The sequence below is a fragment of the Bombyx mandarina genome, chromosome 04 (assembly GCF_030267445.1).
Source record: "Bombyx mandarina strain Sakado chromosome 04, ASM3026744v2".
NCBI lineage: Eukaryota > Metazoa > Arthropoda > Insecta > Lepidoptera > Bombycidae > Bombyx > Bombyx mandarina.
The window spans coordinates 8,695,749-8,716,830 of NC_143211.1; the positions used below are offsets into that span (position 1 = coordinate 8,695,749).

The 21,082-nt window shown below is 36.9% G+C and overlaps 2 protein-coding genes across 2 annotated transcripts; one reads left to right on the forward strand and one right to left on the reverse strand.

Moving 5' to 3' along the window:
* Window positions 1-3,334: 3,334 nt before the first annotated feature.
* Window positions 3,335-16,584, forward strand: Dp (transcription factor Dp). Its single transcript, XM_028187508.2, has 11 exons — window positions 3,335-3,737; window positions 4,021-4,148; window positions 4,734-4,785; window positions 8,590-8,675; window positions 11,934-12,034; window positions 12,622-12,790; window positions 12,913-13,125; window positions 13,953-14,101; window positions 14,760-14,842; window positions 15,035-15,118; window positions 15,734-16,584. The coding sequence occupies exons 1-11, from the start codon at window positions 3,689-3,691 to the stop codon at window positions 15,904-15,906; spliced, it is 1,287 nt and encodes a 428-aa protein (XP_028043309.1). The 5' UTR covers window positions 3,335-3,688; the 3' UTR covers window positions 15,907-16,584.
* On the reverse strand, window positions 16,504-21,068 carry LOC114252841 (COP9 signalosome complex subunit 9). The gene is made up of 3 exons (XM_028187509.2): window positions 20,845-21,068; window positions 19,290-19,362; window positions 16,504-16,683 (listed from the first exon to the last, which is right to left on the reverse strand). Exons 1-3 carry the CDS (start codon window positions 20,911-20,913, stop codon window positions 16,646-16,648), a joined length of 180 nt encoding a protein of 59 aa, XP_028043310.1. The 5' UTR covers window positions 20,914-21,068; the 3' UTR covers window positions 16,504-16,645.
* Window positions 21,069-21,082: the final 14 nt, after the last annotated feature.

Genomic DNA, 21,082 nt, shown 5'->3' on the forward strand with positions numbered 1-21,082 from the left:
AGTGTCATGGACAATAATGCAGCAAACCAAAAACGCAAAAGGGTCTATTAAAAAAAATATCTCTTTTGAAAATCTCATGTATATTACATTCAACAACTCATTAGTGTGTAAAAGTGAGAAAGTGAATAGTATTATTTTAATATATTTCATTTTAATTGCTTTGTTATTATTCCTACACGATATTATTCCTACACCGTGGAAGTCAATCGTGAACATTTGTTATGCACGTATTTCATTAGAAAAATTGGTACTTGCCAGCAGTATTCGAACACCAGTGCATCGCTAGATACGAATGCACCGGACATCTTATCCTTTAGTCCATGACGACTTCTGAAATATCTAGAAACTTTGTTTAAATTATTGTTTAAGTATCCAACTTCTTAAGTATCTTGAGGATTGCCAGCTGATCAGTGACCGGCAGTACGGTTTCCGTCATGGTCACTCAGCTGGCGATCTTCTTGTATACCTCACACATAAATGGGCTGAAGCCTTGGAAAGCAAGGGCGAGGCTCTTGCTGTGAGCCTTGATATCGCGAAGGCCTTAGACAGGGTCTGGCATAGAGAGCTTCTATCGAAGCTTCCAGCTTACGGGATCCCTGAGGGACTCTGCAAGTGGATCGCTAGCTTTTTGGATGGACGGAGCATCACAGTTGTCGTCGACGGCTGCTGCTCCGATACCATGACCATCAACGCTGGTGTTCCACAAGGTTCGGTGCTCTCCCCCACGCTTTTCTTACTGCATATCAATGGCATGCTATCTATTGATGGCATGCATTGCTATGCGGATGATAGCACGGGGGATGCGCGATAAATCGGCCATCAGAGTCTCTCTCGAAGCGTTGTACACGAGAGGCGATTAAAACTTGTGTCTGAAGTGGAGAACTCTCTGGGGTGGGTGTCCAAGTGGGGTGAACTGAATTCAGTTCAGTTCAACCCATTGAAGACATAGGTTTGCGCGTTCACTGCGAAGAAGGACCCTTTTGTAATGACGCCGGAATTTCAAGGAGTATACCTGCAGCTTTCCGCGAGTATCGGGATTCTGGGGGTCGATATTTCGAGCAATGTTCAATTTCGGAGTCTTTCGGAAGGTAAAGCCAAATTGGCCTATAAAATGTTGGGAGTCCTCAACACAGCGAAGCGGTATTTCACGCCTGGGCAGATACTTGCGCTTTATTAAGCGCAGGTCCAGCCTCGCGTGGAGTACTGCTCTCACCTCTAGGCCGGAGCTCCCAAATACCAGCTACTTCCATTTGACTCCATACAGAAACGGGCTGTTCGGATGGTCGATAGTCCCACTCACGCGGATCGCTTGGAACCTCTGGGTCTACGGAGGGACTTCGGTTCTCTCTGTGTTTTATACCGTATGGTCCATGGGGAATGCTCTGAGGAATTATTCGAGATGATCCCCTCATCTCCTTTTTATCATCGCACCTCCCGCCATCGGAGCAGAGTTCATACGTATTATCTGGAACCGCTGCGTTCATCCACAGTGCGTTTCCAAAGATCTTTTTTGCCTGGTACCATCCGGCTTCGGAATGAACTCCCCTCCACGGTGTTTTCCGAGCACTATGACATGTCCTTCTTCAAACGAGGCTTGCGGAGAGTACTTAATGGTAGGCAGCGGCTTGGTTCTGCTCCTGGCATTGCTGACGTTCATGAGCGACGGTGACCACTTACCATCAGGTGGGCCGTATGCTCGTCTGCCTACAAAGGCAATAAAAAAAATATATATTGTGCCATGCTAACTATCTGTTTGATTTTTAATGTTAAGCGTACCAACAACCAGTAAAACGTATGATTAAATTGTTGATGGATAGCAGACAACACAAAGCCAACATGGGAAATTTCAGTCTAAAAAAATTTAATTTTAACTGTTGATTTATTTATATTTAAAAAGAAAAGTATCTCTGTTTGATCAAATCGACATGTACTAATGTTTCTCAACCTCTAAAGTTCTTATAGTCTCATATTTATTACCTGCATTGGGCATTCAACCTAAGGGGCTAACGGTATCTCAATCTATTACAATAACAGTTTGAGCTATGGTTCGATAGCTGTTGGTTTTAGGAAAAACGAGTATGTGAGTTTGAGATAGTGTTTTTTAAGAAGTATCGAGTTGATGATGTTTATTTAATAATACATCCCCGCAGACTATTGAGATTCAACCTATAATCATATTTGTAGACATTAAATAGTCATGGCGCCGCAATTCCAAGGAGTATCCCTGCAACCTTCCGAGAGTATCGGGATACTTGGGATCAACATTTCGAGCGATGTCCAGTTTCGGAGTCATTTGGAAGGCAAAGTCAAGTTGGCGTCCAAAATGCTGGGAGTCCTCAATAGAGCGAAGCGGTACTTCATGCCTGAACAAAGGCTTTTGCTTTATAAAGCACAAGTCCGGCCTCGCGTGAAGTACTGCTCCCATCTCTGGGCCGGGGCCCCAAAATACCAGCTTCTTCCATTTGACTCCATACAGAGGAGGGCCGTTCGGATTGTCGATAATCCCATTCTCACGGATCGTTTGGAACCTCTGGGTCTACGGAGGGACTTCGGTTCCCTCTGTATTTTGTACCGTATATTCTATGAGGAGTGCTCTGAGGAATTGTTCGAGATGATACTACCTGGAGCCACTGCGGTCATCCACAGTGCGTTTCCAGAGGTATTTTTTGCTACGTACTATCCGGCTATGGAATGAGCTTCCCTCCACGATGTTTCCCCGTGCGCTATGACATGTACGTCTTCAAACGAGGCTTGTGGAGAGTATTAAGCGGTAGGCAGCGGCTTGGCTCTGCCCCTGGCATTGCTGAAGTCCATGGGCGACGGTAACCACTCACCATCAGGTGGGCCGTATGCTCGTCTGCCAACAAGGGCCGGAAAAAAAAATTGTAATCTCATAAATGCTTTTTTATGGTAGCTTAGTTTTTACATATACACAAGGTTATACAATAAATACTGGAAGAACGAGTAGTGATATTGTTTCATAATCGTAAAAATATCAGAAATGATACTATATCACTAAAAAAAAAGTAGGTGACCATAACATTGTAGAAAAATAACGTAACAACGTGAAGAAACTGAATCCGAACAGACTATTATGAACAAGAAAGACATGGGGCCATGCATGAAGTTTAATAATTAAATTAACTTCATGCATGGCGCACTTCGGAAAACATTTTTAAATTCTTGCGATGGCAAGGACATTAAATGCATACATCTACACCTAAAAACCATAGACCTACATAGTACTAAAAACAAAATGGCGATTGAGAATTGGCGCCTTTTTGTTTTTTTTTCACATCTAGCAACTATTGAATAGTACCACGTGAACTACCTCATCCAATCAGCTGGTAAATCCAAAAATCCCGCCTCTTGCATCGTTTCCTTCTCGTCCCGCGCTGCGTTGGTGATGGTGCTTGGATTCGCGCATTTAATATACTTTAATTAAATGTTAAAAGTTTATCAATGTTACATATATTAATAGAAACTTTAAACTGTAAAAGGTTCATTTATCGGTTCAAAAATTGGCTGTAGTTTTGGTTCTAACCCATATTTTTGTCGCCATTTTGACCTGTGATTTTGGTCATACGAATTGAGTAGGTATTATTTAATTTGTTTCGTCATCAACAATTGTCCTACGTTGTTCTTATGAAACATAAATGGACGTCCAAATTCAAGGAGTGTGGAGAAAATGTCCCAAACTAATAGTACAATAAATTACCTTATCCATGATGCTAACGGTTAGTAGAGGTGCTACTTTAGTTTACGTGACACTTGTTTTTCCTATCGGATTTAAGACTTTGTATTGCAAACAAAGCCTAGATCAATTGGACCAAACTCAAGACTAGTAGCTTAGCTTTAGTTAATATCTTCGACGCCTTTTATTCTGCCGAAATAAACATCATCACAGCGTTTGTTTATTACGGAGATATTTTTTGTTTCAATCAGCTGATGGCACCGACGCTTCAGTAAGTCTTTAATTTAGATTATAAATACATAAAGACTCGATGATATGTCCTGCAGGACTTCCTCAAGTGGTGAAAGTGCTGGAAACTACAAGTAAACCACTGATTGCTCAAATCGAAGCAGAACCGAAAGAGAGCCCAGTTAAAATTGTTACTGTATCACCTGTTCCGGTCAAATGTGCAAAGGTATGATTATTCGCAATTTTTTTATATATGAAACCACTATATGTTTTACATATATTATTATAAACATTATTTATTTACTCTTCATTAGACTAAACTTTTTAGTTAGAGTAGTAATGTATATTTTAAATAAACTTTTAATAAACAGAAAGAGACAGCAAACTAGTATGATGCTGCCATGAAATATAATAATAATTACTTTCCTTTGTCACTGTGGTTAACCTAAGCTTTTGGGGTTAAATCTAATATAATCTAGATTTAGTTGGGTGAACTGAGCCTACCTATGCTCTTACGCCCTACTGTAATTTGATTTGAATTTGAAAAACATTCTACAACTAATGAGGACTTTCTTGTATTTTGTTATTGCTAGATAGGTGGACGAGCTCATGATCCACCTGGTCTAAAGTGGAGCTTATGGACATCTACAATGTAATTGCCTCCATCCACCACGAGACCAGTTCTAAGGTCTCAGTACTTACATCTTACATAGGTGGCTACTTATTTTATACGATCAATAGGTACCAAACCAGAATTAGCAATTTGATTATCATTTACCATTCAGTTTTATATGAGTATACTTTTTAACAGATACCTGTTCCAGCCAGTTTTGCAAGATTTGGAATTGTTCAATACAAACAAAGTAAGTTTTCAGCATGACAGGGTTTGTTGACAGAAAGTAGAAAGTAATCAAGAATCCTATTTAATATATAACTGTATATTTTATTGCTTAGAGGGCTGGATGAGCTCATGGCTCACCCGGTGTTAAGTGGTTACCGGAGCAGAGCTACATCAACAGTCAATACCGCCGTCAACCTTGAGACACAAGTTCTAAAATATCAGTTTTTACAGTATAATAACATATACTCCACCCTTCAAACTGAAATGCATCTGCTTCACAGCAGAAATAGGCATGGTGTAATACCAAATAATTTAGCTTCTTGCATACATTTGAGACTTCGACCTCATTTCTCAATGTAATCATACATGTAATTTAGTGCTCTGCGAATTGTTAGGTACATCTACATCCAAAAAAATTAAATAAAAATAAAGTGAGTAAGTAGTAATGAATTAAATGTCAAATATATACAAATTTAGGAAGTATTTTGTTACTAAAATTTTGCACACTATATTAATCTCAGTTCTGGGTGTTTTAGTATCACTGGTTACAAGTATCAATACTTCTGCTATGGAACATAATCTAATTTTTAATACATACATACACTATAAAAAGAACATCTTGATTGACTATCCAATATTAAAATAATCCACATGATGGTGGTAATTAATGTTAGATAAGCTGATTTATGAACAAACTTATATAATTTGAATTAGTCCATCAATTCACTTCATTATACATTTCAAAATTATGGTGAGAAATTATGCCTACAATATAAACATACATATAAATCAATAAGTATCGCCCCTTTTAGAGATCTGAAGTTGTAATATCAATTGTTTTATATAAGGGCTGTCCGGCCCATCAAACCAGAACTCTCGACTGCTTTGTGGCAGAAATAGCCAAAATAGTGGTATCTATCTACTCAAGTGGGCTTTTAAGATACTTCCCACTAATAGATATTACACAATGTCGTAAGACAAAATAAGATCCAAATGATTAATGGAGGTTTTGAACCTTGTCATAGCCACATCACTTGATATAAATTCATCAGGTGTCTTACGATTCCGATTTCGCAGTGGAGATTTTCCTGTTGAGTCTTTAATTATTGTCACCACTGTCTGACCTTGTTCTTAAAGGCTGTTTTGCAATAGTCAAAGATCACGTTTACTAGTCTCTATACAGTAAAAGCTTATTATTCGCGGGGTTGAAGCATAATAAAAATATGCCGCGAATACAGTAACCGTGAATATGGAAGGGTAATTTGCGTATATGGAGGTTATAGGGGACTCTTCGCCTCGAACTCGACTGTGAACGACGAGGGTGCCACACCACCGAACATCCCCCGGTGTGATAGTTCCCTGCCGGAGATCTGCTTTGCACAGTGTGCAGTCAGGTGGGAACTCCGACTCCTCGATGTCTATAAGTCGAGTGGGCCAGACGGCATCCCTGCAGTGGTTCTAAAAACGTGCGCCCCTGAGCTGACGCCTGCGCTAACGCGTTTGTATCGCCTCTCTAATTGCACTAACAGGGTTCCGTCTTCATGGAAGACCGCCCAAATCCACCCTATCCCCAAGAAAGGTGACCGGTCGGACCCATCGAGCTATAGACCTATCGCGATAGCTTCCTTGCTTTCCAAGGTGATGGAGCGAATAATAAATATACAACTCCTGAAGTATCTTAGGATCGCCAGCTGATCAGTGACCGGCAGTACGGTTTCCGTCACGGTCGCTTAGCTGGCAATCTTCTTGTATACCTTACTCACAGGTGGGCTGAAGCCTTGGAGAGCAAGGGTGAGGCTCTGGCTGTGAGCCTTGATATCGCGAAGGCCTTCGACAGGGTCTGGCATAGGGCACTTCTGTCGAAGTTTCCATCTTACGGAATCCCCGAGGGTCTGCAAGTGGATCGCTACCTTTTTGGATGGGCGGAGCATCACGCTCGTTGTAGGCGGTAACTGTTCTGATACCATGACCATTAACGCTGGCGTTCTACATGGTTCAGTGCTCTCCTCCACACATTTCATCCTGTATATCGATGACATGCTGTCTATTGATGCCATGCATTGCTATGCGGATGACAGCACGGGGGATGCGCGATATATCGGCCATCAGAGTCTCTCTGGGAGCGTGGTGTAAGAGAGACAATCAAAACTTGGAAGTTGTCTGAAGTGGAGAACTCTCTGGGGCGAGTCTCCGAATGGGGTGAATTGAACTTGGTTCAATTCAACCCGTTAAAAACACTAGTTTGCGCGTTCACTGCAAAGAAGGACCCCTTTGTTATGGCGCCGCAATTCCAAGGAGTATCCCTGCAACCTTCCGAGAGTATCGGGATACTTGGGGTCGACATTTCGAGCGATGTCCAATTTCGGAGTCATTTGGAAGGCAAAGCCTAGTTGGCGTCCAAAATGCTGGGAGTCCTCACAGGGCGAAGCGGTACTTCACGCCTGGACAAAGACTTTTGCTTTATAAATCACAAGTCCGGCCTCGCGAGGAGTACTGCTCCTATCTCTAGGTCGGGGCTCCCAAATACCAGCTTCTTCCATTTGACTCCATACAGAAGAGGGCCGTTCGGATTGTCGATAATTCCATTCTCACGGATCATTTGAAACCTCTGGGTCTGCGGAGGGACTTCGGTTCCCTCTGTATTTTGTACCGTATGTTCCATGGGGAGTGCTCTGAGGAATTGTTCGAGATGATACCGTCGTCTCGTTTTAACCATCGCACCGCCCGCCTCCGGAGCAGAGTTCATCCATACTACCTGGAGCCACTGCGGTCATCCAGTGCGTTTCCAGAGGTCTTTTTTGCCACGTACCATCCGGCTATGGAATGAGCTCCCCTCCACGGTGTTTCCCGAGCACTATGACATGTCCTTCTTCAAACGAGGCTTGTGGAGAGTATTAAGCGGTAAGCAGCGGCTTGGCTCTGCCCCTGGAATTGCTGAAGTCCATGGGCGACGGTAACCACTCACCATCAGGTGGGCCGGGCGCTCGTCTGCCTACAAGGGCAATAAAAAAAAACGTACGTTGAAATAAAAACCTACCTCAGGCATAATTGTATTAAGGTCTATTTTATTATTTTATTAGTTCACTAGCTGACGCGGCAGACTTCGTAGTGCCTCAATCGATAAATAAAAGACCTAAACTTTTGTATAACATAAACTTAAAACAAACAAAAGGAAAAACAAAATTGTTATTTGTATTTAATTCCGAGCATTTTCATATTTATCTACCTTTTAAACCTCTGGATTTCCACAAATAATTCAAGACCAAAATTAGCCAAATCGGTCCAGCCGTTCTCGAGTTTTAGCGAGACGAACGAACAGCAATTCATTTTTATATATATTTATTAGTTCATTTGACGACGCTTATACAAAGGGGGTTCGATTTTTTTTTTTTCAATCTGTGCTAATATCCTTGAGCGGCTATTTGAGCTTTAGCCTAGCGTCTAGGTAAGGTCTCGAGGTTCAAACCGGAATTGTTGCTAACACTGGCCCTAGCAAGAGCAGTGCTTCGCAGAATCTACCACCGGATCGGAAACGCGACCCACTGAGAATATCTGGCGAGAATCTCAGTGGGCTGTGTCGATGGGTTAATTTACTTGTCAAGGTCTTCGTTACGAGCGACGGGCTCCGCGAGGACGGTGACCGGTGAGTTGGATACCTACTCGAATCCTTTTTATCAACATGTCTGTACCGATGTACAGTTAGATTCGCGAATAAAGAAAATTTTTGCCGCGAATAAGGAACTTTTACTGCAATTCCATACCTAATGTAAAATTCAAATTCTTACCAATTTCTAAAGTAAAACCAAATGAATTTTTCAACTTCCAGAACCTGCACAAAGACCTTGTGATACAGTGACACACTTTCAAAAGATAGCTCCGAAATTAGAACCTGTTGGAATTCATGGTTTCTTGGTAAGTTTGCTCACATTCTCAATTGAAAAAAACAGTGTGTTACAAATTACAAACAGGCACTTCGATATCGAAAAAAATTATATCTTATGTAGAAAACGTGCTCTAAAATATTATAAAATAAACTTCTGTTATACTTAACGTCTTTTTCATTAAATTAGTAATGCTGTACAGAAAAGCTCAATACTCAAAGTAGGAAGAACGAGGAAGCTTTAACTCAATAAAAAGGCATTTGCGTTTGCGATCGTGATACCTACAAGTTTCCCTACATCGTATAAGGCTACATTGTAAACTGAACGACACGTATTTTTTTTGCGATATCCTCATGTATTATAGCCACCTTGTGACTCAACATCAATTCTGTGTTGAAAATTGCTCTGCATTTGTCTGTAAACATTTTATAAATTTAGCCAAAAACTAGCATACAGCTAGCTACAACACTACTTTAGTATTAATCCTTCAAGAAAGTATAAAATATCACCAAATCGTTAATCACCTTTTAATCACCTTTTTATTATTAACTTTTTATTATTTAAATAGTAAAAAGGAATTGTAAAGAAAAGTACGTAACTACCTAGTCCAGCCATAAGTTCTGTTACAACTGAAAATGCATTTTTTTTTTAAATGAAGTAATGTAATATTTAAATTTATACCTTCATATTTATTAGTCTCAGCAAAAAAAAAAAACATTCTAGGCCTTTAATATGTTTAGCCACGAATCTATGGAATTGCACATTGTTTCCAAGGGAAATATCGCCACTGCTTGCTCCAAAGATTTTTTAAGAGACTGAATGTCGCCGTGTCGTTTAGAACAAGCCATGTTCTCTAAAATAACATAATTTGAAGTCTAAAAGGTTGAGGTCTGGGTCATGTCATGAGGGCCAGTCTTCTTCAGCTCTTATAAAGTACGGAGCGTTGGTTTCAAGCCAGGCTTGGGTAGTTCGTGCCTTGTGACCAGTTACAAAGTCCTACTGGAAAGTCCACGGTATATTTTTAAAAAGTGTATTGCTGAGAGGCTTCAGCATATGATCCATGACTGTATCTTGATACACTTTGGCTAAAACTTTCACTCCTTTTTCACATACGTCCCACCAAATCACCACTGACACATGATGATAACCCCGTTGTAACTTTCCGACCACTTGAGCAGCTTCTTTGTAATTGTGAACGTACACTTTATCATTTTGCTTATTGTAGTGCTCTTCAATCGAGAAAATCTTTTCATCGGTAAAGAGGATATTTGTGCCTTTCACCTGCGTATCGCGACAGAAGGCGTTTTGATCGATACACTGTTTAATTGTAAATATTGACGGGCATGTCCTGTATATCGACGATGAGCACCGAGCTTCAGGTCTTGTTTTATAATACGCGACAGAGTCCTAGCGGAATCTTCATTTCTCGCGACAAGATTTTTTGCTTCCTAATGGGGTTTCGACTAATTCTGGCTTTAACAGCATTAACAGCCTATGTAGTTCTAACAGGATGCGGCCGCCCCGATCTTTGCTGGTCTTCGACAAACGAAGTGTTGTTGTATCTGTTGATAGTACGATATACGAACACAAGGCTGATACCAAGTTTTTGAAGTGTCTGGAATATGACCGACAGCTTCATACCCACTTTGAGCAAGGCGATCACTGCCAACTTATTTTCTTTAACACTTCATTCCGAATTCCATATCGTAATTTAATATTACGATGATTGAATTGGCGCAAATTTAAACGGAAGTTTTTAAAATAATATGCGTGTTCCAAATTCAAAATAATTAAAAAGTTGAAAAAAAGCAAAGTTTTTGTTTTTTATTTTTATTGCTTAGATGGGTGGACGAGCTCACAGCCCACCTGGTGTTAAGTGGTTACTGGAGCCCATAGACATCCACAACGTAAATGCACCACCCACCTTGAGATATAAGTTCTAAGGTCTCAAGTATAGTTACAACGGCTGTCCCACCCTTCAAACCGAAACGCATTACTGCTTCACCACAGAAATAGGCAGGGTGATGATACCCACTCGCGCGGACTCACAAGAGGTCCTACCACCAGTAATTACGCAAATTATAATTTTGCGGGTTTCATTTTTATTACACGATGTTATTCCTTCACCGTGGAAGTCAATCGTGAACATTTGTTGAGTACGTATTTCATTGTGTAAGAGTATTTATGGCCAGACTAGTTAGAATGACTTTTTTTCTATATGTTGCCGTCATGACAAGTGGATCACTCGTCTATTAGGTCGGCTATATGCTATCTGTCTTTGAAGGAACTAATTTATTATTTTACTATTTAGTACAAAAACTAGATTACTTAATTCAAATTGAAAACCTGTTTTTGTATTTTTGGGTTCAAGAATGCTTAGTATGTATATTTGAAACTTGAACTAAATTTTAAATAAATTTTTAGATAGGTAAATCTTCATTTATTTGAAATGCTTGCAACTATCCATATTTAGAAAAATGCAACGTAGCATCGTATTAAAACTGGTTTCAAAAATAAAGATAGCCAATTTTTTTTTCCATCGCGGACTAACTTTGACCTGATTGTCGTATCGATTAATTACGCTTATAAGAATAATAAGCAATAAGAAACATTTAAAACCTCCTATTTACTGTCAAAATCCAAGAGCATGGTTTAAAACCAGTGCTTTTCCCTTCTTTCTTTTATTGCTTAGATGTTAAGGGTTAAGTGGTTACTGGAGCCCATAGACATTACAACGTAAATGCGCCACCCACCTTGAGATATAAGTTCTAAGGTCTCAATATAGTTATAACGGCTGCCCCACCCTTCAAACCGAAACGCATTACTGCTTCGCGTCAGAAATAGGCGGGTTGGTGGTACCTACCCGTGCAGACTCACAAGAGGTCCTACCATCATTAATTACGCAATTATAATTTTGCGGGTTTGATTTTTAATACACGATGTTATTCCTTCACCGTGGAAGTCAATCGTGAACATTTGTCAAGTACGTATTTCATTAGAAAACTTGATACCCGTCTGCGGGATTCGAACACCGTTGCATCGCTAGATACGAATGCAAGGAACGTCTTATCCTTTAGGCCACGACGACTTCTCTTCTTCCAATTAATGACGGGCACGCCTTTTTATTGTGTGTTTTTTGTGAAAAAATCAATGATCATTGTCGTTTCCTTTTATTTGTAAATCTTTAAACCTGTTAACAATAACTTCTATTAAATAAAAAAAAAAAAAATTGAAAGAATAGATAAAATCTTTGAATAAATTTTGCTATAATTTTTTTATTATTCTCTAGACTCGAGCTGACTCTGATCTCGGCCATAAATATCGAAGACGAAGAATGTCCCACGCGTCGCGTAAACGACACGATCCTGACAATGAACCTGTAATGGAGTAGTAAGTATCTTTTTTTTGTTTCTCTTTGCGTTTCAATCGAAACAGATGGTTTTGATTACTTACGTAAACAAAATTAGGTAGCATGCTAGGTAAGTATGGATAATTTTTCATTGATCCTAAAAGTAAGACACAACATTGGAGATTCTTGATTTTTAGGGTTAGTTTTTATTTGTGCATGTGTTCTGAATAGTGTGTTCCACGGGAAGTGCTAAAGAGTTACTTTTTTTAATGCTTATGTGGGTGGACGATCTCACGGCCCGCCTGGTGTTAGGTGGTTACCGAAGCCCATAGACATCTACAACGTAAATGCCGCCACACACCTTGAGACATGAGTTCTAAGGTCTCACTTTTAACAATACAACGGCTGTCACGCCCTTCAAACCGAAACGCATTACTGCTTCACGGCAGAAATAGGCAGGGTGGTGGTACCTACCCGTGTGGGCTTTTAAGACGTCCTACCACCAGTAATGGTCCTGCTTGAAATGGCCTTGTCAAAATTGAACACTACAGTACTTTTTTGTTATTTAAATCACAAATTTTAATAATTAAAATTATCGCATTGTTAAGACCATTGTTTTCAATTTCAGCACAACCAAAAGACGTAAACATGCTGATAAAGTTGGCAAAGGATTAAGACATTTTTCAATGAAAGTTTGTGAAAAAGTAAGAACAAAAGGTTTCACATCATACAACGAAGTAGCAGATGAATTAGTTTTAGAATTTGCTGCTGGAATACATGGCTCTGGTGATGGTCAAGTATGTTTTTTTTTAAATAACTGGTTTTCTGCAATTTCTTTAGTAATTTATTGTTATTGAATAAAATACTAATGCCACAAGAAAGTTTTAAATTAAAATATTAGTTTTCTATTGAATTTCAGCAATATGATCAAAAGAATATACGACGTAGAGTTTATGATGCACTGAATGTTCTTATGGCTATGAATATAATATCAAAAGACAAAAAAGAAATCAGGTGGCTGGGTCTACCTACTAACAGCGTACAGGAATGTAATGCCCTTGAAAAAGAAAAGCAACAAAAATTGGAACAGATACAGAAGAAAACACAACAGTTGCAAGAATTAATTTTACAGGTAGGTATAGGTTAAGAATAATTTAGTCCAAGGTATAGATAAATATTTCAAATATTTATTCACAATGTTTGGCGTATGCCGTTAGTTCTCAATGTTATTTACTAATCCATGGTCTGCAGTATGTTAATGTGCATGTATAGCTTAGTGAAACACTGATGAACCTTGTGCACCTATGTGAGACTCTGCCATACACTTTGATAACATCTACAGCAATGACCTTGCTTTTACAGCCAGAATGGTGATTCTCAAAGTACACTGAAATTTAGTTACAGTAACTCATGCTACCAACGTCGTTTGGCATGCCACTTGTAGTGTAGTTCGGCTATAAAGTGGAAAACACAATGCAGTGCCTTAGCTTGAGCATACCAATACCTCTGTACACTGTTGTGTGACACCACACTTGAATATGAAAAAAAAAGCGTTTTTGTCCTACAAAATTGGAACACTGTTCTACTGTTTATATGATTAAAATAAACAGGAACACTTATCATGGTTGGTGACGTTACGTTGGTATCCTACATGGTTTTACTTGACCTGAGTATTTTATTTAAAATTAAAAAAGTTGGAGGGAACCGAAATTGTCTTTTGTAAGCTGACAATTTGAAAATAGTATGGAAGCGTTCACACTTCAAAGATTCAGTTTAAATACAGAAGATTAACTTAATTTCTGAAAAATATAGTATACACCTGTACATACCTGTACATCTACAAGACCAACATTTGAAAACCATTAAATTATTTAGTATACCAAATAACTATGTTGCCAATAAGTTTAAAAATATGATGTATTAATACGATAAATTACCGAAATATTCTCATTATTTCAGCACATCTCATTTAAAAGTCTGATTGAACGAAATAAGGAAGCGGAAAATAAAGGTCTGAAACCATCACCATCATCAGCAATACATTTACCATTCATTGTTGTAAACACAAGTGATAAAGCATTAATTGATTGCAGTATTTCTAACGATAAGTAAGTTTTTCCCAAACAAAATGATATTAAAACATTTTTTGAATTTTTGTTTCTTCTGAACTCTGCTAAACTCGATCAAATCATTTATTGTGTTTGTTGGTGGATGGAGGCATTCGTCTTGCTGAGGAAGAATATACATACAACAAAGTAAAAATAAACATTTGATCATAAACAAGAATCGTAATTTTTATCTGTAGATGAAATATGACACATGATGTTGAAGTCTATCTTATACCTTTAAACGAGCAATTCTTGAATATTAATATATATATATATAATCTGAATCTCGGAAACGGCTCCAACGATTTTCATAAAATTTAGTATACAGGGGATTTCGGGGGCGATAAATCGATCTAGCTACGATTTATTTTCAGAAAATGTTATTTTATTCGTGTTTTCAATAATCAACTCTCCGCGACATCTATTGGCGAATAATAATACTATACTAACCGCCTTAAAGACACAACAAGATGGCTTAATAAAAAAATAAAAACGAGCAAAGCTCGGTCATCATCTAGTTCTATACAATACAACAATTGCTTTGTATTGTGAATACTCTCCATTTCTGATGCATAGCCGGATTTACAACAGCTTAAATTTTAGTTACACTTAAGTTGATGATGACTCAAAGTAACATTATTTACTTTTTCTATTACAGAACTGAATACATGTTCAATTTTGACAAAAGATTTCAAATACATGATGATATAGATATTTTAAAAAGAATGGGTCTTTTATTTGGTAAGCATCAAACTAACATTATATTATAAGCATTAATATACATTTTTTTGTAATTTTAGTTCATTTCAGTAAAATTAAACAGAATGGTTTAGAAAAAAACATAGTAAATCGATATGAAGCACTGAAGTCACTGCCAATGTATATGGATGATGAAATAGTCTATTCATAGTACTAATTTTATGTTCATTTCAGGATTAGACAAAGGCGAATGTTCAGAAGAAGATATTGAGAGAGCAAAAAGCATGGTACCTAAATCGTTGGAAAGCTACGTAGAGCGTAAGTCGCCGTTTTAGTACATGTACAGAAATTAGTTATTTGAACACTTATGTTAATCTCTAAAGAGAAAAATAAATTGAAATGGAAAAGATCTGCGTTTTAAAGTATACACATGTGTTAATTATTTTTAGTATATTTTAATTAAACGTCGTGCATTCGTAAAACAATATTTAGTAAAGCATAAGATCTCTGATTAGTGTTTTCCCTCGCCCAGAGACTTCAACAATGACAGGTCCATCAAGCAACATTTCAGTCTTGCACGGAAACTGCAAACATCCTGTATGTGTAATAGTCATACATTACAAATATAAGAGTGAAAATATTCAATTGTTCTCAAAGGCTTATCGGCGCTATTATGTCAATAGGTTCAACACATACAAACACAATTTACATGTATGTACACTCTTTCAAAGTTATAAGAGCTCACAATAGAACTCTAATACATATATTATTACAAAATTCATGAAAAAGTATAAGTAAAGTGTATATGCTCCTTTAATTATACTTGCTAGTCCTGTTTCTCGCACAGAAGGCACAGGAGCGGCCTATGTAAATTACAAAAAAGAATAACTAATATTATTATATAGTTATATAAATAAACTAATTATTTTATAGAAATGGCAAGAGGTGTTGTGTCAAAATTATCAGACATACTTCAAGAAGAAGAAATTGAAGAAGAGGTACTGGATGAAGAAATGTTAAAAGAAGCTGAGGCTGATGTAGATGCTGATGAACAAGAAGCAGAAGGGAATGATTATAGTGATGATAGCAGCGACGTCGATGTCTAGCGACCATGAAAAGCGCCTTTTACGGGCGCTGTTTTCTCTGTATTATCTTAGCTATAAGGTTAGCACTTATAAATAAACAACAGAGACTACCAACAATGTAAGTAATAAAATAGATAGGTATTCATAATAGAGCTACACACCATTACTTGACGGCAACCGTAAGTGAAAAATCATTTGGTAAAATGGTGGGAGTACTTCAAAAACAATTTTGTCTCATGCTTCCATAAATCACCACCGTCCTTATTTTAAGTGACAATTGGAATGTTCCTCGCCGTAACACACGGCTTTGCATCGCAATTTCTATATAATTACTTTACAAGTTATTGAACTTGTTGACTACGCTTATTGTAATAGATTACTTTAAATATTTCTGAAAGCATTTATAACGTTTTTCAACATAGTATTGCAGAAATGTTCTTTATTATTTAGTTATTAAATGTTGAAATGAATAAGCTTAATTCAAATGTGTACATTAAATTTTAATGTTTTTATTGTGAAAAAATCTGCAATGAATTGCATAAAGCATTGAACATATTAAATAAAATTGCATGCAAATAACTTTGAAAACTATTGCTATTGGAAAAAAAATAATTTCAATGAAAGTTTTAGTAATGTATTTATTGACTTAATATTTGTATGTAATTGTTTACAAAGTAATAAAACAACTCATAACATCAATTTTTATGTCTATTATTGAAATTTACATTTCAATTTTATTTATTTATTAACAGAGATCTTGCTACTTCAAATCATCATCATCAAATAAGTCTTCAAAATCTGGAAAAAAATTGATAACATGTAGATTACTTGAATGTTAAGTAACCGCTAAATAATACAGTTGATAATGTGGTTGTATTTACAAACATTATTTTGTACATTGTTTTAATACAACCAGTACATATAGGGGTGTATTAAAACGACGATCTAAAGGAAAAGGTTGCTGATTCTCTGTGTTTTTACTGTGTGTGCAGTGCTCGCAGGAATTGTTTGACATGATCCGTCATCTCGTTTTTTACCATTGCACAACCCTCTGCTTGATCAAAATATGTCCACAACACCTAGAACAGTTCATTGTTGCTATGTACTGCCCCGAATGAATGATAATGTCGCTCCACAGAGTTTCCCAAGTGCTATGAGATGTGGTTCCTCAACAAGGTTTGCAGCGAGTATTTTGGGGCTTGACTGTCATTGTTGAAGTCCATGAGAGACGCTAACCACTACAGTGACACTTATAAAAAACGACTTCTACCACAAAATTGTTTGGAAAATGTGATATTTGTTCCAAAAAGATAACCGTCAAACGATTTCACTGAGATTATGGTTAAAACTGCCATATACTAAGGATTCAATTCTCAATGCCCTATCCTCTGATCTTGTATTATGTATTTGTTTACGAACATTATATAAGTACATTAGTGTAGTATTTCAGTGTTAAAATCTTTTTCGCATCTATTCTAGATTAGCTCTTCACGGGCGGCTTCGCCTGCCTGAACTATACTGGTCGTGTGGGCAAATACCCATGCTCAACAGTAGGATGACAGTTAACCTTTTATATTCGGTCCCAGATTTCAATTTATTAAAATCGATTCAGTAGTTTGGATGTGGAAGCGTAATAAACGTAACGACTTTTACTTTCGTATTAATATTATATTTGCTCATTTGTAACATCTAAATGTAAATTCCTATAATCTTTCTGGTCAGTGGTAGTATTTTGGTGAAAAATATTGTGTGTTTCTGGTATCCTTGACGCAATAGAAATTTCTCATTTGAATGTAAACCTTTTTTACACTGTGTTCAATCTATGGAAGGGTTACATTGGGTTAAAACACAAGGGGATTATTTGTTATTTATATTGAATTCTGTTTTGTAAATTTGAAATGGTGTATCTTGATTTTGTAAATAAAATAATATCGTCTAAAAGTAATATGGGCTAATCTATTGGCATGATTAACATTTTACCTTTTTATTTATTGCTTAAGTGTATGGACAAGTTCACGGCCCACCTGATAAGTTATTTGGTTAAAAATAATAAGATTAAGTGGTTATCGAAGTCCATAGTACAACGTAAATGCCGCCACCCAACTTGTGATATTATTATGAGTTCTAAGTTCTCAGTAAAGTTACAACGGCTGCCCTTCAAACTGAAACTCATTAATGCTTCGCTGCAAAATAGTCAGGATGGTGGTACCTACCCGCGCGGACTCACAAGACGTCCTACCACCAGTAATTACACAAATTATAATTTTGCGGGTTTGATTTTTATTATTTCTTCCTTCACCGTGGAAATCAATCGTGAACATTTGTTAAGTACTTATTTCAATGGAAAAATCGGTACCCGCCTGTCAAGATTCGAACACCGATGCATCGCTATATACGAATGCAACGGACGTCTTATCCCTTGGGCCACGACGACTTTATGTAATAATTGTGGTTTTTTTTTTGTTTCAAAAATAATGCGTTAATACTTTTATGCTCTTGCTCTTTTAATTTCAAAATATCCTGCTAGCAAGTTAAGCATATAATAATATATATGTATTGTCTTGTTAATATAAAGGGGTTGAACAGTTTGTAGAAAATGACAGTACCTAAGTAACTTTTATATTTGCAAATTTCTATTAAAATATTGCTAAGAGTGATTTAGGTTTTTGTCAGATATATTCTATTGGTAGCTACCACTTCTTTTCTGCATGTAACTAGTATATTTTATACACTAGGAATAACCCGATAAAGTCAATTATCCTTTCTTAAAGTAATTTCGGAACCGGACAGGATCGATGACAATTCAATATTTAAACAGTTAAAGCCGTTATTTACTGTCGGCGGTCAAAACAGCAAAAGCATTTTAGACTTAGCATATTGGGAACTGGGGTATATGCCTGAATGTTAATTAATGAATAGTTTATGATAAATAATGCTACTTAAACTCAAAAGGAAAAAGAAATAACAGTTTAAAAATACTTAACGACACAATAATGAAACATGCTTTTTTTTAAATAAATTTATTTTCTATTTTTTAGTTGGATTTTCTATAACGGCGTGTTTTTTAGTTTTTTTTTTAAACTATAATTTCTTTTTAATTTTAATTCATAATCTTATAGTGTCTGCACAGCTACTTTTCTTTTTTTTTTCTCCACCTTATCCCACTAGGTGGAGTCGGCACAGCTAATTTTTCTCTTCCATTCTCTTCTATCAGCCGTCATCTCAACACTCACTCCTCTCTCGTCATTCACACACTCCATCCATGTCTTCTTCGGTCGACCTCATTCATATTTACGAAAACCCTAATATATCACTAAGTGTAGTAGAGTAGTGAAGAAATTGTTTAAATGTATACTTGGTGAGAATTGTGTTGATTCAACAGTATCACAAACATTAAATATTACCATTAAAAAAATCGGCATGCACTGCTTTTTCATTAGCAGCCAAATCCATAAGTAGATTAGATGGTCCTCCAGCCTGCAAATTAATGCAAATTTTAGCATTTTCTTATCAATACCTCTAACAAAAAATAAAGTTTCCTATATTTAGACCATTCTTTAATATTGTTAATTTTTTTTTTATGGGAAGAGCAGCTTCAGTAACAGTAGTAGTACTTCTTTAGAACTATTTCCAATTACAGTACTCAATACTCCATAACTTATTTTTCCACCATCATCCTATCTACACTTGATAGAAAGCAGTTATTATGGTTCCCAGTTCATAGTTTGAAACAGTGATAATATAATACTTCGACCTCAAGTATAATGGTGGTTGGCAGTATTCACATTGCGGGTTATAAGGGTTTCAGTAACCATTTTACACCAAATAGGTCATGAGTTCATTTATACTCTTCTACAGTAAAAAAGACACAAAAAAATTCAGTCCTGGTATCTGTAATTTACCAATTACAGTATTTTACAAAATATGTAAATTTGTATTGCAATGTACCTATAATACTGGTGGTAACTTAGCTACAAGGGTTCCTCATTTACGAAATTATACTGGAACTTATAATGACTGCAGTTAAACTGCAGAGCTTGTGCATTACCCAAACATAAGTCATATAAATGGCATCAAAGAGCAATTAAACATGTCAAAATTTCTCAGAATCCCTTCATAGATTGAAAGAAACCATGATTTTTTACTTACTGGTGATAGAACCTGTTGTAAGTCCGCACGAGTAGATACCACCACCCTGCCTGTTTCTGCCGTGAAGCAGTAAAGTGTTTTGGTTTGAAGGGTGGGGCAGCTATTGTAACTATACTGAGACCTTAGAACTTATGTCTTAAGGTGGGTGGCGCATTTACGTTGTAGATGTCTATGGGCTCAAGTAACCACTTAAGACCAGGTGGGCTGTGAGCTCGTCCACCCATCTAAGCAATAAAAAAAAGATTAAATTAGCCCATCAATACAAACCACACAGTTTCCCACTGGATATTCTCAGTGGATCGAGATTCCAATCTAAGGGTAGATTCTGGGAAGCACTACACTTGCTAAAACCAATGTTAGCAAATTCTCTCAGGTTGAGCTTGTGAGTTCACTTACCAATTTGTGAACAGCTGGGATAATCCCTTATACTACCAGTAATGAAGTAGGGGAAAAAACTTGATTAAATATAGTGATTGAAGATAAAGGCTAGTGGATCAAAATATAAAACAAGCCTTGTCAACCATCTTATATGTGCTGTGCCACTGATTAATTTAAAAACACAAAATCAACTGAAAAGGTGGTGAAGCTAGGAAAGCAATAATAAGAAAGGACGAGGGATATATTCTCATTACAAGTTAAATTTCAAAATATCTATTAAATTTCTTTAACTAAATGTAATGGTCAAAAGAAAAATCACTCCATTTTGTTATTGAGTATTACTGGACTTGCTTCTATACTATTTATCTCCTAATGTAATCATTTTACAAATAAAAAGTACCTCATAATCATTTATTAATAACAAATACGTACTTCCTCTAAATCCATATATGGTCCAACTCCTTCGGGAAACATTTCGTCTGCAGCAATAGTTGGTTTCATTTTATAGGTTCAAACGTAATTCGAGTAGAAGTAGTATTTAACTTTTTGTCTGGTGTTAATGTGCTTGTCTTTGATTCCCTGTAGTATTTACAATAAATAAGACAATCACTATTCTGTGTGCGACTTCACATAAATTTTACAATTTAAAAAATATTGCACTGTTATGACA

Excerpts from the sequence above, each read along its gene's own strand:
- LOC114252841 (XM_028187509.2), bottom strand. The coding sequence starts at position 20,913 with ATGAAACCAACTATTGCTGCAGACGAAATGTTTCCCGAAGGAGTTGGA. Across the intron at positions 19,363-20,844 it reads CATATATGGATTTAGAGGAA|GCTGGAGGACCATCTAATCT; the intron begins GTACGTATTTGT and ends ATTAATTTGCAG. Across the intron at positions 16,684-19,289 it reads GCATGCCGATTTTTTTAATG|ATTTTGAAGACTTATTTGAT; the intron begins GTAATATTTAAT and ends ATTTTTTTCCAG.
- Dp (XM_028187508.2), top strand. The coding sequence starts at position 3,689 with ATGTCCCAAACTAATAGTACAATAAATTACCTTATCCATGATGCTAAC. Across the intron at positions 4,149-4,733 it reads TTCCGGTCAAATGTGCAAAG|ATACCTGTTCCAGCCAGTTT; the intron begins GTATGATTATTC and ends ACTTTTTAACAG. Across the intron at positions 12,035-12,621 it reads AATGAACCTGTAATGGAGTA|CACAACCAAAAGACGTAAAC; the intron begins GTAAGTATCTTT and ends TTTCAATTTCAG.